The sequence below is a fragment of the Notothenia rossii genome (assembly GCF_949606895.1).
Source record: "Notothenia rossii genome assembly, chromosome: 1".
In the NCBI taxonomy this organism is placed as follows: domain Eukaryota; kingdom Metazoa; phylum Chordata; class Actinopteri; order Perciformes; family Nototheniidae; genus Notothenia; species Notothenia rossii.
Genome location: NC_136912.1, coordinates 46,606,218 through 46,622,480, shown reverse-complemented (window position 1 = coordinate 46,622,480; position 16,263 = coordinate 46,606,218). Strand labels below are relative to the sequence as shown.

The 16,263-nt window shown below is 40.3% G+C and overlaps 1 protein-coding gene across 1 annotated transcript; it reads right to left on the bottom strand.

Annotated features, from left to right (window-relative positions):
• Positions 1–1,157: 1,157 nt before the first annotated feature.
• LOC307019122 (general transcription factor II-I repeat domain-containing protein 2B-like) lies at positions 1,158–3,008 on the bottom strand (the record flags this gene model as incomplete). The annotated part of the gene is made up of 1 exon (XM_079649760.1): positions 1,158–3,008. One exon carries the CDS (start codon positions 3,006–3,008, stop codon positions 1,158–1,160), a length of 1,851 nt encoding a protein of 616 aa, XP_079505886.1.
• Positions 3,009–16,263: the final 13,255 nt, after the last annotated feature.

The following is a 16,263-nucleotide window of genomic DNA, read 5'->3' as shown; positions in this document are numbered from 1 at the left end:
TCGGGAGCTTGGAGCCAGAGTCCTGCACGGGTCTGATTTTCAAGACCCGCTCCCGCCCCGCACCCGCGACGTGCAATACCGAACCCGCCCGCTACCCGCACATATTGCCAATTAGTTCCGCAACCCGACCCGACCCGCCGGGACAAGATCCGCAACCCGACCCGAACCTGCATATATATGAGCAGTGAAAACGTGCAATTATCAACACACGCAGTTGCATATTTGGCTCAAAAAGCCTGGGATGTTGGTTATTTTCTCCATCTAGGATGACACCAAAAGCCTCCCAGACATTGGATTTCGCTCTTGAGGAAGAGTTATTGAAAATGCTGTATTCTCCGCTATAGAGAGCTTCACCTCAGCCATTCAGAATGTGGTGCGCTCAGCAGCAGATTGATGCGCTGCAGAAGTTATGATTATGCTCGGTCCCTCGGAGGAGAGGTCTGAGGATTTAAAAATTAAACTAAATTATTATTATTTAAATATATTTATTATACAACACCCGCAACCCGACCCGCATCATCTTTGTTTTACCCAGAACCGAACCCGGAAAAAAGCGTTTGAAAAAATACCAACCGCAAATCACCTTTTTTGCGGGTCACCCGTCGGGTACCCGCGGATACCCGACCCGATGCAGGACTCTGCTTGGAGCCCCCCTTTGTGCTTCAGCAGCAGGTCCCGCCTCGGCTCCGCCTCTTTGCCCTTATTTAGAGCATGCTGGAGCAGGCGGAAGTTAGACTCTGACGTCACTGTCGAGCCGTTAGTGGCCGACTCCGCCTACTAAGGGCTTCTCTGCAGAATCCTATGGGTGACGTAACGGACCCTACATCCATTTATATATACCAGTGGTACTCAACCTTGTCCTAATCAGGAGCCACATTGACGAAAACATATTTTTGCAAGAGCCACAATCCAAAAACGCTCCTTTCCTCCCTGAAACCTTTATGCATTTGAGAATATGGATAATAGTAATATCTTACTTAAGAATGAAAAGCATAATGTACAGTGCAATAACTGTGATTTCTTATTTTCACTGCAACCACAAAACACACAAAACAACAGATAACAGACAGCATGTTTACTGATAATCACAGTCCATATAACAGCAGATTATACACAGCAGGGGTTGTCAGAAGAGTAATGTTGACCTTACTTCACACTCAATGTGATTTCTGACACTCCTTCTGCCGCACAAGTGATTTGAAGTCGGGCTCTGCGCTGGAAACGGCGATCCGGAGGGCCTCTGTTGTGTGCTGCAGACTCAATCTGTTTCGGTTGCGACATTTTATTTTTGTGAGCGCAGAGAATGCTGCTTCACACCGGTATGTGGACGGAAACATTGAGATGATGCGTCTTGCCAGTCTGGAGATATTTGGTAGATGCCCCACCAGTTTCCAAAAGTCCACGACATCTGTAATCCGAAATTGACGCTGAAGTTCATCTGAGCTCTTTAACTCCACGAACTCCATTTGAAGCTGCACAAGTCCGAGCTGGTCGCTTATTTGCTTCATTTCATTGACTTCAATCAGGAATGGGTTTTTCACAAGTAGAAAAATATTGCTATGGTCCTTGAAGTCGTGGAATCTGGATGTGTAGTTTTGCTTGAGCTCAGTTAGCACCTCACAGAATTGAGATTGACAGGTCAGGAGAGCGTCTGCATGCCTCGCCATCACTTTCTGCACGGTGGGGAAGAAACGGTAATCAGAACCACGGACACTTTGGTCGAGTACATCCAGTTTGTCAGAAAATACTTTGACAGCCGTGTAGAGCTCATACACGTTCTTGTTTCTTCCCTGCATCTTGAGATTAAGTTCGTTCAAGTGCTGCGTAATGTCACACAGGAACGCAACAGACAGCACCCACTCTTTATCATCCAAAAAGGAAAATCGGGAAGTCTCCCCTTGGCCGACAATGAAGGCTTTCAGGGGTTCAATCAAGTCCATTAAATGTGCAAGCATACGTCCTTTAGACAGCCATCTGATCTCGGTGTGTAACACCAAATCTCCATAGTGAGTGTCAAACTCCTCACACAGCAGTTTAAAATTTAAGTGGTTTCTTGCACGGGCCCTGATATAATTAACCACTTCGATTACATTTGCCATCACTTCATTCAGACATTTGAACTTAGCAAACAAGGCTTGTTGATGCACAATACAATGGTATGAGAAAATACCCTCAGCAGCAACCCCGCCGTTTTTAAGCGTCTCTTTCAGCAAGGCCACGGCTCCGTTCCTCTTACCAAGCATCGCCGGTGCGCCATCTGTCGTGAATGCTGTGATTTTTTCTGGGCCAATGTTAAACTTCTGTAATGTTTCCAGCACAGCGTTTTTTATTTCAATGCCCGTTGTTCCATTTTTCAGTGAAACCATGTCAAGCAGTTCCTCTGTAATGTCAAGCTTACTGTTGACCGCCCGGATAAAGATTAGTAATTGTGGCGTGTCATTGACATCCAAGCTTTCGTCCATTGCAAGGCTGACAAACTCAGCGGATGACAGTTTGTCTTTAAGAGTATGTGCAATGTTCTCTGAAATGTCTGATGCCCTCCTAGCTACAGTAGAATCCGACAGTTGCATTTTTTTGGCCTCTCGTTCCAGGTCTTTTTTCTCAGGAAACAACGTTGAATAAGCCAGCAGTATGCAGTCCTTCACCATTTCTCCATCAGTATATGGCTTCATCTTTTTCATCAGTTCATGTGTGATTTTGTAGGATGCCTCTGTCGCTCTTTCACTCGTATTAGTGTGGAAAAAGTTTTTTTGAGCAGTTCGGTTCTGTTTGAGTCTAGCCAGCTTTTCCGCCCTCAGCTCTCCACCTTTCGGAAAGTCGGTACTAAACTTCGGGTGTTTTGTGTCGTGATGGCGCTGCAAATTGGACCTTTTAAATTGTGAAATGATGTTGTCACAAAGCAGGCAGGTGCATTTTCCCGAACCGGTGGAGACGAAGAAAAACTCCAGTTCCCAGTCCTCTTTAAATGTTCGATATTCCTCTTCATATTTCCGTTTAGTCGTAGCCATTTTTGCATAGTGCTGTATAGTTTTCCCAGTGTGACGTAGCAATTATCTCGCGCGAAACAATCAGAGCGCGAAACCTGACATAATATTTGATTGGCTATTCAGAGGGGGAGGGGCGACGACTGATGTGTGACTTGTGAGTGATAATGAAATGTTGATGAATTCTTCTGACTTTGTTTTTCGTTTTTCAAAGATTTTTTTTTTATTTATTTTTTTTTAAGTGGGACTTAAAAGAGCCGCAGTTAGTCTTAAAAGAGCCGCATGCGGCTCGCGAGCCGCGGGTTGAGTATCGCTGATATATACAGTCTATGGCTTACACACACAAGTGTTTGTAAACATTCATTGACTACTACTTACATTTAATATAAAACTCCTTCAGCCTACTTTCAACTACAGAAACCATTCAACTATAACATTATTCAGCTATTTCAGGACATTTAGGCTATACATGTTGTTGTTTATACCTTTTTTAAACCTTTTCTTTTAAATATTAAGTTTCTTCACTATTTTCCTACTCTTCCAGTTTAACATTTCACTTTCAAGTTTTCAACAAAGTCATTTCAATTCATTTGAGCTTTAACAATTTGATTCAAATAATTTTACTTTTCTGTATTTCTCCGCTATGTTCAGCAACACACTTACTTGGCTTTTGTAGCTAAAAGCAGTTACAGAGACCATTCAACTAATACCATATTCAGCTTTTTATGCATTTTCAGATAAATTCAGCAACAAATGTTCACAGTTTTCTGCAGGAAATGCATTTTCTAGTTGAATTAGTTTTTTTGTTTTAATATCCACATATGAACTGTGAGACATCACATAACAGTATTTTGTCTTTCTTTGACAGTGTAGACAGACCCTGGAAACAGCCGATATCAAACGTGACATGCAATGTAACCCCTCAGGTACCAAGGCACGACAAATATTTGTTAAAATATGAAACATACATTATTTCTGACTTTCTGAAGGGTACATGTGCTTATATGTGAATTTATCTCATGTGTATTACATTTCCTAGAATTGACAAAAGAAGATTTCATATTAGCTGAGGGAATGCAATACAAATCCAGCCTGAACAAAAATGTAAAACTGACTCGAACAATGAAATATTATAATTTTTAAGCCACTCATTTGACATTTAGAGGTGCTGGAACAAAAAATCGAACTAAGGCAAGACGCAATAATGATAATTGACACTATTAAATCTCCCATAAACTTTAATTCTGCAATGTTTAGATCATGTTTTGTATTGGATTCTAAAATGAATGATGATATTTATTAATCAGAGAAAGTGTCCCTCTGCAATTAGTGCATATTTGTCACAATCTTGTCTATTGTGGTTTTGCATGCAATGCACCAATGCATATTAACTCTAGAGTGAAAATGTTTGCTGTTTTTTTCTCCCTCTGATTTAGGCATCAGGAAATGAAACAATTAAACTAAAAAAAAAAACAATGTTGGACTCCTGAGGTAGTGTCGTGCTGCGCCTGCTTCAGACACATGTTGTAATAATTCCCGGAATCAGTTTCACTGAGAAGTCCAGATTTTAAGATTTAAGGACTTAATGCTATTGTGGTGTAAGGTTAAATGTTTAAATGATTACAAATAAAAATGAAAACCAGGCATCATATAGTGATCAAATGATTTGTCAGGTATTTTCTAAAGCAATGCAGTGAGGTAAAATGTGTTTGTTATGACTGGAAGGCCATTCCAGGTCTTGTGTTACACTGAAATGGGTGAAAGATCTCAATTTTCAAGTAGCATTTCTGACAAATAAAACCGTGCTTCTAAGACATGGGTTGAGTGCAGAGATAAATGTCTGGGTAACACACACTTTTCACACACTAATCAGTATCAAAATTGGTTTTCTGTCATTATATCTGACCATAAAAAGTGTTGGATACAACTTCCCTCTGCCGTGAAGCCTACAGGTGAGTCTACTGACCCAGAGAAGCCGTCAGTCGATATCAAGCAACACCAGAGGCTCACAGGCTGGGGGGGTGAGATTAGATGGAAACCTAACAAGAGACTTTCTTGTAGCTGACATGTCTTACTCTGCCCATACGTGGGATTTAGACAAAGGGGAAGATGGGAGGGTGAGACATAAGATAGTGAAGATAATGACAGTCTCTCAAGCTCACACACCTCCCAGGACACAGAAGGACAAACAGGAAGATAAGCAGAGTGACAAGAGAGTGTAACAACCTCACCAACATGACAAGCCGCTTCTGGTATGCCCTCTCAGGATTTAGATACAGCTAGAGATACAGACAAGCAGAAATACAGAGAAGAGAGCACTGTAAAGCCTCAATGCAGCGGTGTTAGTGAATAATATTTTATCATGAGCTTCTTATCATGGCCATAGAGGCTGATAACCGTAACCCTTCTCTAATGATCCCAAATTTCACTCTATCCATGACAAAAAACACCAATAAACGTGGGAGAAATACATACTGACCATTTCCTTCGTGAAATGTAAAGTTTACCTTCAGGTTAACAACAGAGATGAGGCTATAGGGTTCATCAAATTGGGACCATGAATATTATAGTGAGATGCAGTATATTGTGAATAAGTGCACATGTTGGCCTGGATTGAAAAGATGGGTAAACAAAGAGTTTAACTTTGACAATACACGCTCCAATTCTGAATAATTAGCCATGACAGGCCATCATTTACAGTGCAGCTGAAGGGTGTTGCCAGGCTTAGCAGAGTGCAATGACAGCCTTGATTTGCTAATCGCTTTGAAAAACAGTTCCTGCATGTACCTGGGAAAGTTTCTTAAAATTAACACAGCGACAACACATCAAATAATTGATCAATGACAAATAATCATTCTTTTGTCAAGAACTGTAATTCTTCAGAAACATATGGTTTCTAGCAAACATAGACACAGAAAGACAGTATGTTAATCAATTTGGCTGATTATTTAAATGTATCTTGATATTCTCATTAATTCTCTATTGAAGCGAAAACACTCAAATATTGTGTTCATAAACAATGGAGCTTGTCTGTAGAGATCACAAAATAAATGGTAAATGGACTCCATTTATGTAGATCTATCCATTCTTTGAGGCCCCTCAAAGTGCTTTAACATGCAAATGTCAACACTCACAAATGCACACACTTTGATACGCTCAGGGAGACTAACATTCCCACACACTCACACACTGTTGGCCATGGGAGCGATTTGGGGTTCAGCACCTCGTATCACCCTGGAGATTGAACCAACGATTAGTAGACGACATCACACAGCGGTATATTATAGTGAAACATATTATTTTATAACTTTTCAGACAATTTCAGATAGGGAAATGATTTTACCACACTAACTCAGTAGGGGATGCAGCCTTCTAGTCCATGTCCCTCTAACTATTCATTTATCTGATGAGAATGAAGACAGCTTAAATGGATGGCTGTCTTTGTATCGTGTGTCAAACCACATAGAATATATACATAAACACAGAGAAATCAAGACAAGCCTTAGTTAAGTCTGATTTCACGGTCACTTTAGCTGCATGGAGCCTGGCAATGACTGTTGCAGCTACGCTGATGTTAGGAAAATAGAAATTAAGTTTCTCATGTTTAAATTGATCTATGCCTAACACAAGACGATGAGATAGAAAAAGGAAATATGTTGTGTAAGAATGACACCAATATTTTCCTAGCTGGCTCAGCGGAGGACACAAAGAATCAGACAGACCCTGTTGACTGATAGGGTGGCCTTCAAAGTCTGTTCCTCCCCGTGGAACAGAGCCTGATCAAAGGGCTCCGGACAAATAAGTCTCAGCACTTCACAGCACACACATTACAACTGAAGTGAAGACGGTAGTCAATGTAGCCCCCGTCAGGCCGTAGCCTCCGTCTGGCTGTTTCCTGCTCGTGGGAGGCCTTTATACAGAAGCCCTGCAGTTTGTGCAGAGATTGCTCTCACCTCAATTCACTTGCTGAAGCAAATTGACAGATCTACAAATGACGGCAGTGTACTTTCTTTGACTTGTGATGTTTTTCCTTAGTTCGCTGCATCATTAGGCATGTTTTTCAGAAGTGTTTTTGTGAGGAAAGATGTATAATCAAAAGGTTTTTCCATACAATAACACATTTTATACACAAGAAGACTTTTGAAGTTGCTTATGTTGTCATCAGTTCTTCTGCTCGGGCTTTAGTTCAATGAGCAGATGGTCAAATTCATATAGATAAAAAATAAGTCACATATATAATTGCTATGCATATATGTTGCTCCTGCTTCTCTTGATTAAATTAAAGGTTTAGTCACCAGATATTGTCTGTTAAAGTGGACCTATCATGCTATATTTGAATAATATAGTGTAGCACCATACCTATATAAGGCATATTTATACTTTTTATTTTTCAAAATACCAAACAGATCATGCATTTTAGCCATTCCTCATTTCGCTCAATTTAACACTGTCTTTTCATGGGCTGATTCTGTGAGAACAGCACCATCTACATGCCTGGCATATGTACTACAGCGTCTCCAGCGCTTTCGAACGGCAATGTCCGTGGCTGTCTCCTCCTGATTGGTGGAGTTGGCCCAATAGCTGTAGCGCCACTTCTGTGACGTCACAGAAGTGTTCAAATCTGGATCAGTCTGTATCAGATCCGTTGCAGCCCCTTTTTAAGAGATTTGGGTATGGAGAAAACTGAGAGGGTTGTGTCTTCTGAGACTTGATGAGTTCCCTGGAACACCGGGGACACATATTCATGTATAAAAGACGTACAAAAGTGCATTTTGTATGATAGGTCACCTTTAAACTAAGAGTTTAAACTATCTAACTATCTAGGAAAATGAATAGTAAGGGAGACCTATCTTTACTTTAATGTTGTCCTCAAGGCAAGGATTTGTTATTTTATCTTTTATGTTATTGTTTCATAATGAAGTCAAAATATGAAAAAACTTCTTAAAAGGGGCCGAGACCGTTCAGTCTGCCAGGGTCAGGGCCTGTGTTTAGTGTGAGGGTCCCCTCTGGGACCTGGTCTCTGCGCTGTCTTTCTGACGGGGCCCCCAGTGACTATCAGCTGGGACTGAGCGGACAGAAGACAGAAACACTTTGAGTCTCCTGAACCCAGAGTCTTTCCAAGCCAGTAAGTTGTACGCCAGCTCAAGAAGAGGCAGGGGTGGGAGAAGTACTCAGATCTTGTGTAAGCATGGGCGTCACAGCCATTATATGAGGGTGGGACAAGTCCCCCCCACTTTTTGAAATGATTAGTTTAGACCCCCCCACTTCTACCATGTAGAAAGTCCGTGAATCGGTCTATCCACTCGCCGCACTTTGTAGAGCGCTGTGTCAGTGCTTCACTATCAAATCCATTCCACTTGCTTATTGAGAGAATGCCCAAATCAATGAAACTCTGTACCATGTTTTCACTGCTACTTTGTCCCAAGGCAGATTCTCATAGCGCGCATGTTCAAGGAGTGTTGCCATAGTTGGACAGCTCAGGCCAGGGCCTCATTTATAACGCAGTGCGTAGGATTCACGTGGGTAGGTTTCTTACGTAGTAGAAATCCAAAAAAATAGGTACAGATATCTTCCGACATTTTCCGATTCACCAAACATTGCGTACCGGCGAGGAAAGTGCGTACATCACTTCCTACGCTGGTTTCCCTTTATAAATCACAATCGACTCGAAATGCGGTGCAGCTTTTGTCGGGCTTCACGTAACGCCCATATTTGCCGATAAATAGTCAAAGAAACGCCCATTCATTCATTCATTTTGACTGACTTTATGAAGAAGATCGCAGGAAATGACGACAGAACAGCTAAAAAAGACATCTCACACTGTGTCAGATTTGGTTATTTTGGGGAGGTCGAGATAAATCATATTGTTTGGTGGATGCAGTTTGAACCAGAGTAGCAGCATGGAGGTCGGATCGTCACCAAAATAAATAAATAAGTGGTCCGAAAAAGGTTCATGACAAAAAAAATACACATAGCCTTCCTCAGGCAGTGTGTTTGTCCGGGGACAGGAGACACCCCCTTGATGAGAAACTGTAAGAAATGATCGGGGAATCCCTCCGGAGTGGAGTCATGACGACTGGATCTGAATTATGTTTTTGTATTTGGTGGTTTTTGTCCCAGCTGTCGATCAGTGGGCAGCGTCTCCACTGCAGCCTGTGCATCTCAACCCCCCCCCCCCCCCCCCCGCAACTCTATATCCACCAGTTAAAGGAAATACAACTAATGTCTTGTGTTATATTAGCATATTAGCTGTACAATTTACCACATATGGTGTTCTTAGTTTCCATACCTCCTGTATTTTATGAGCGACTTATCAAGTCTTGGCAAACGGCATAAAACCCGATTAAACGTGATAGTATATAAAACCATGCTCGTATCTATACAACCTATAGAAATGCAAAACGGCGTCAGTTTAGACGTAATTCTATCCTCCTGCTTACCGCATCATTTATGAGAAAATATTTCATAACATTAACACAACATATTCGAGGTGGTTTTAAATAACATATCCGAAATTTATTTATTTCTCCAAGTTATGTTTTTGTGTGCACTTAGGAGTCGCAAACAGGCATTTAACAGGCATTAATTAATCATTTTAAGATTGGCTTTAATCAATGTTTGAAAATGAATTCTTCATATATGATAAATGAGAGGTAACGTTTTATTTATGGTATTATTTCCACATATTTCTCTCCATTCTTCCTTCTGCCAACGGTGTCGCAGTTTCTCGTCTCTCCCGTTTTTGTGCTTAGTGCGTACGCATGGTTTAGAGTTTGTGTGGAGGACCGCACGTTTTCCCGTCAAGTTTGTATTTTATAAATCGCAAACATTGTGTAGAAACTGGCGTACGCCATTTTTTGAGCGTAAATCCCTTAATAAATGAGGCCCCAGATCTGTTGTATGAAGCGATGCCAGTAGCGGAGGTAAGGCACACACACCAAATGTTCAGGACATTGTTAATACAGCGAAAATCAAAGCTGACGATTTCTTGGTTTGATATGTTTTCTCCCCCAGACAACATGGAAGAAGAACATTAAGAACATACAATAAGAACATTAAGAACATTTTTTTCAAAGAAGAGGAAAGTAAGTCATCAGCTGGTAGCAGTTAATCAGTTAACAGTGATGGCGGCGGCGGCGTCTCACTTCTGGAGAGGAGTTTCGTCTTTATGTCATAATAGAGAGATACAAATACTGAATAGTTTAGATGAGAAAAGGCATCGAAATGCCAGGTTACTAGTATTTATCATGTAAACAGGTAACATGAATAACCAGATCTCTTTGTGCTCATGTAAACACCATATTCCTATTATGATCATAACCGGGATAATACTCGTAAACGGCTTACTGGTGTCCATGTAGACGCAGTCAGTGTGTTTTACTGTAGCCTCAGTTCGATAAGAGATTATTTTCTGAGTTCTTTAACCTAGGTACTCTCTCTCAAAATGGTAATGAGCATTATGTTTTAATTATACTTATTATCATTCAGAAGCTTTTTGTGTGTGTTTATGTTTTACTGAGTGCTTATAGGAAATTTCCATCCGAGTATTCAGTTAACTATTTATTTTCTGTGCACATTACATAGAATAGCTAATATTCTACCTACTGCTTGGGACTTTCAGTCTTCAAAATGTCCAATGTCACAGACTGGGACTTACTTTAGAGTCAGTTGTATTTACATTCAGTATGACTTGTTATGATTCAATGTGAAAGAGTATACTGCTCAATAAATAATGATCACTTCACCACCTCTCTTGACATCTAGGCGCTTGAGAGTGAGTCAGAGGCAGAACACAGGGACAGTGGAGAGAGGTTCATTGCTGAGGTGAGTGATGAAAGGGTAATGACAGTTTAGAGTAAATTGTGATGTGGACTCTCATCCCAGAATTTTAAGGAAATCAGTGGGGATATTGAACAGGAAACATTTCAGTCAAGGGGCATCATATGACCAATATAGACAGAAGAGCATCATTTATTTGAACATTTGAGTCAATGATACCATTCCTAGGTCAACTTAACATCTGTATGGAGTCAGATCGGTCTCAATATTAATAAATGCTCACAGAAGGATTCACAAATGTATTTTGCGATTTATATATCAATGACTCCACAACAATATCTCTCAATGCACTCACAAATACTTATTGTTATATATAAATGTACAAAAAATGGGCATTTAAACTGCTTTTTATTACTTCAAAGACGGCTCTGAATTAATAATCAAACATGTTTCCTTTCTTTACTACTGGATGAAATTACAAAATGTACCCATCATTTTCCTCATGCTAGTATAGCCACATAAAAGAATCAAACCACCTAAAACGCACCAGAATACAGGAAATCTATTTTTTCTTTTTTTGTGGGGGGGACCCCCAAAACCCCCCGTTAAAAATGTCCCCCCCACATTCAGGATGCTTCCTACGCCCATGTGTGTAAGTATACTGATATGTACCAGAGAGTACTCATAAAGCAGATTGGTCCATTTCAGAATAATATATATGATATGTTTTATAATGATTGATAATGAAAGTGTTCTCAAAGCTGGTAAAGGTGCAGCTAGTTTGAATGACTTTGTATACTGCAGGGTAGCTTGTGGATTTACTCCAGATGGAACTAAAGTCTGATTTAACACTTGATTATATTTCACATCATTCATCCACATCTGTAAAGTAAAGGTATTAAATAAATACAAATGGAGATACTCAAGTAAATTACAAAAATAAAACGTAATAATGAAGTTTCATAAAGTAAAAACACTCTATTAAAGGGATGACATGGCAACCAGCCACCTTTTAAAAAAACGAAGTAGCACCACTCTAAACCCAACTCTTCTTTGTAGAGTAAGAAAGTGAGACCCTAAGGCAGGCACGCCGGATTCATTTTAGAAGTGGGCGGGGCCAAAAAAAGTGCGTGTGTATGGCCCAATCCCAAACCACGCCCTTCACCCTACCCCTACACACTACCCCTCCGTGACGGAGTGAACTCCGTGGAGTGACACAGGGGGCTCCCTCCTGTCAGATTGAGGGAGTAAATACAGCGGCAAGCTTTGGGACAAACTCTCCTCTCTCCGGCAGAAACAGGAAATGCCGTAACGGCCTAACAACGGTTTCAAATCAGCATCTCTTTGACAAAAAATGTAAATGGTTAACTCAAATAAAACTCCAAACATCTTTAATTGTGTTACTTTTTTGTAAAGCTCTTTTAGTTTTAAACCTCATGTTTATAAGCTTCTTAGTGTTTGCAACAGTCTGTAAATATACACAACTTTATAATAAAATGCACACATTTACCTTTTTCTAGACTAAACACAGGTATGATCCTAAGTTAAAAAAAATATGAGGTTGTTAACATCGCAATTTATCACTATCGTTTAGTGGTTTTGCAAAGAATTAACCACTCTCTGTTTTTGTACCATTCTGCGTTGAAGTACCTTCTCTTGGCCCAAATAATCTACTAGCGGTCTCTTTTTTTCCGATAGTTAGCCTACAGTACAGCTTTACCCGCCTCAATGTCCCAACAGCAAACCTCCATGCAGTCGGAACCAGCCTGTTTCGGTTCAGCAACGGCGGCGGTGGGGGCGACGGCGGTTTTGACCGTTTCTGCGGCCGCAAACTGCTTTTGGGTTCATCTGGCTTCGCTGTTTGAAGAAGGTCCAGGCTCCGGAGATGTGGATGTCAGGGATGTGACCTTCCAGTTGTTAAATTTAAATTGACTGTATTTAGTTTTCTTCTGCGCTGGTTCTTCTGACATGTTTGCAAGTGTATATTCTTTCTATCTCTAGGTTAGCGGCTGACACACACAGAACAACGTAACAAATAAAGTAAACAACGTAACAAATAAACAAATCTAAGCTTTTTTATTGGTTGTAATTTACATGGATACATTTGAATGGTGTGACAATGTCCTATTTGATTGGGTTAAAGTGTACATATTCTTCCTGTTATGTCTGCCTGCTTTATTTTATCTAATGGAAAGTGACCTGCTCCATCGAAATCAGTCGCATTGACCCGAAGACACATTTTGATTCCTAGCTTTCAAATGATATCAGGATTGTTTTTGTACTCCAAATATTAGGCGAAATATGTCACATTATATAATGACTAAAAAAAAGAAATAAAAAAAAAGGCACATCTTTATATGATCATTATAGTAATACAAAAATAAGAGAATAAAGTAAACAGGTATAAAATACTATATGATGGTACAACAAAGTTGTTATTAATAAACAAGAATACAGTTTGAAAGGGGAGTGATTTGTAAAATATCCATATCCAAAAAGAAAAATCTGCTTACAGTTCTGTTTCGTATGGGTGTTGTTGAGAGATGTATCCATAGATCTCTTAATGTTGCTCTCAAAGTGCATCAGATTGATGTTTTTAACTTCAACATTTAAAAACAAATCTTCCCGGGGGAGCATGCCCCCGGACCCCCCTAGAGGAGGTGAGGACCACCCCCCACTTAAATCATGTTCACATGGATAGGAAACTAAATGAATTTGTGTAACCAGTGTGGTTAAGCGTTAAGCGCTGCGTTGTGTTGTTAATGGACGAGACCCGAGCCAGAGTAGAGTTGAGACGTTCTCTCTTTAAAGACTGACAACTAGTGTAGGGAAAGTTACTTTTAAAAAGTAACTAGTAATAGTTATAGTTACTGCTCTCAAAAGTAACTAGTTACTTTATTAGTTACTCAATTATAAAAGTAACTAGTAACAAGTTACTTTACTTTACTTTACTTTAAAAATAATAACGATAAAAATACAAGTTTTTGTGTTGTTCTGTGGCACAGTAAGAGAAAAGACAACTCCTCACATGTACATTAGGTGTTTCAGGAGATTGGCATTGCTGTTATTCGATGTGGACAATGCTTTCTGTCCTGCACACACTTTACATTTTACCGTAATATTTTTTGCGTCCTCTAACCCCACAAATTGAAAATAGTGGTTATATTTCCAAGTTGCAAATGCGCTGCTGCTCTCGCTGATACTTGCATCTGCCATTGTGTGTGTGTGTGTGTGCTGGTGGTGAGCGTTGCGGTGTGTGTGTGTATTAGCATCAGTCTATGGTTAGCATTAGCAAGTGTTCGTGTGTGTGTATTTCCCCATAAGGCAAGACCCGCCCATCTCTGTCTCTGATTGGCTTACCCTGAAATGTTACCCCGCGTTAACCAATCATCACTCCTCTCTGGTTACTTTCACTTTTCCATGGTGCTGTGAGAGTACATCGCTGTATTCGCCTGTAAATTACCTCCGCAGGGAGATTCGGTTCAGCGTAATCACATAATGTAACGCAGTAACGCACTCATTTAAATCACAGTAACTATAACGACGTTACTTAATGGGAATATATAACTAGTAACGTTACTAGTTACCGCAAAAAAGGTTGCGTTACAGTTACCGTAACGCGTTAGTCCCAACACTGCTGACAACAGATTAAACGATCAGTTCTACATCCATTTCCCTCACAATGACTCCTCTCACATGGAACATTTTACAAAAAGGGAAGAGGAAACGTGAGGGACACAATATATAGGGGGGAAAGTCCTCACAACAATAAACTCCTGAGTACAGCGACCACACTTCAGAGGTTCTGCCCACTGATCTCCGACCTTGCCAGGTATTTAACATTCAATAGAATGAAGAACACAGAATAAAATAATATAAAACACAGCATTTGTGTGATTATACAAAATTTAATTAAATAAACCCCACTGCATATTTACATCTGTCACACTTGCACACGTCTTGTGTCCATATATTTCTGTTGTGGTGGTCATACCACAACCCTGCACATGCATGCATGCACGAGTCGTCGTAAAATATCTGGATTAAGAGGTTGCTTTTTCTTTGCACAGCATGAAAGAAAGGAAAGTGAATGGGTTGTGAGTTTAGTATAGAGGTCAATAACTTGGTCAATAACTTTGCACAGCGTGAAAGAAAGGCCAAATGAATGGGCTGTGTTTTTAGTATTTTTAAGCAGAGGTTGAGTTCAATCATGTGTACGGCCCTCGGAGGATGTTGTAAAAATTGAAATGGCCCTTGAGAGGAAAAAGGTTCCCCACCCCTGGTCTACAACAACCAGTGAAGACACCCCTGCTGGCTATTTTAAAGAGTGCGAGTTCAGGCTACTGTCAAATGAGCTTCACTTTACAGACTATAAAGGCGCCACCTGGTGTGGTCATGCTAACTTGTTCCATGCTCATTATGTACGTTTGCAAAGACAGGAGTCAACCTGAAGCATGTTCCTATTATATTTCGGTCTGATAATTGGACTAGAGACATAACTTGTATCCTTGTTCAAACCCCGCAGTAATGCTGACAGTAAGCTCTGTAAAGCTTGTTATGTTGCTGCACTCCTCCCTTTTACACACTGTTCTGGATGATCGTAAGCTTTTAAAGCTGGAGTAGCACTTTTAAAAACACAATTAAGCTGCAAAAATATGAGACGTCAGTACTTTCAGATAAAAAGTAACAGCAATGTGTAACTTTTCTCACCTTTTGTAAGTCAAATCGAAAAAAAAAAAGAGATAGAAGGCAGTGATATTTCATGGATAACAACATCAGAAATTAACATTTTCACCCTGTGACAAAATGTCGGTGTGATATTATACACTTGTCTGTGCTTATGTGTGCATAGTGTATGTATGCATTTCTTTACTCAACAACAGATTTCCTTCATGCTTGGTGTTGCTGAGGATCTGTGGGAGTGCATTCACAGTGTTTTGATCAGCAGTTCTTTAGAACCCTGCTGAAGCCCGGTTTGTCGGGCCATACTTTGGTTATTACCTTCGCTAAGTCATAAAAGTTCAAATAGTTGCGCATCAAATACACACAGCACACAGGGCAAGGCTAGTGGCATCTACCGGTCGTTTATGTATGTTTTATTTAATACAAATGATGTGCATTTCCATGATACTTCCTGTAATAGAGATGAGGATGTGTGTGTCTTCACACTGCAGGCCTCATGTGCAAACCAAAGACTAAACAGTCTGGTCTGTTGCAAATGTGTAGACATTGGCCTCTGAGAGTTATTAACCCCGTCCAGCCTTGTCTTCCTAGGAATATCATTGGTGTTGCATGATTCCACACCTGCAGTACATCAATTCACATACAAATGTCTTCATTCTGGGACCTAAGATTTTCATTGTCATAACTACACTGTAGCTATGTACGTATGACTAATAACAGCCTTGAACCTTGAACCTTGTACCTTCATTCAGTATCAACCTGAGACAATCATATTGCTGATGGTAAATGCATGCTAGAGTTCTCAAAGGTCCTGACA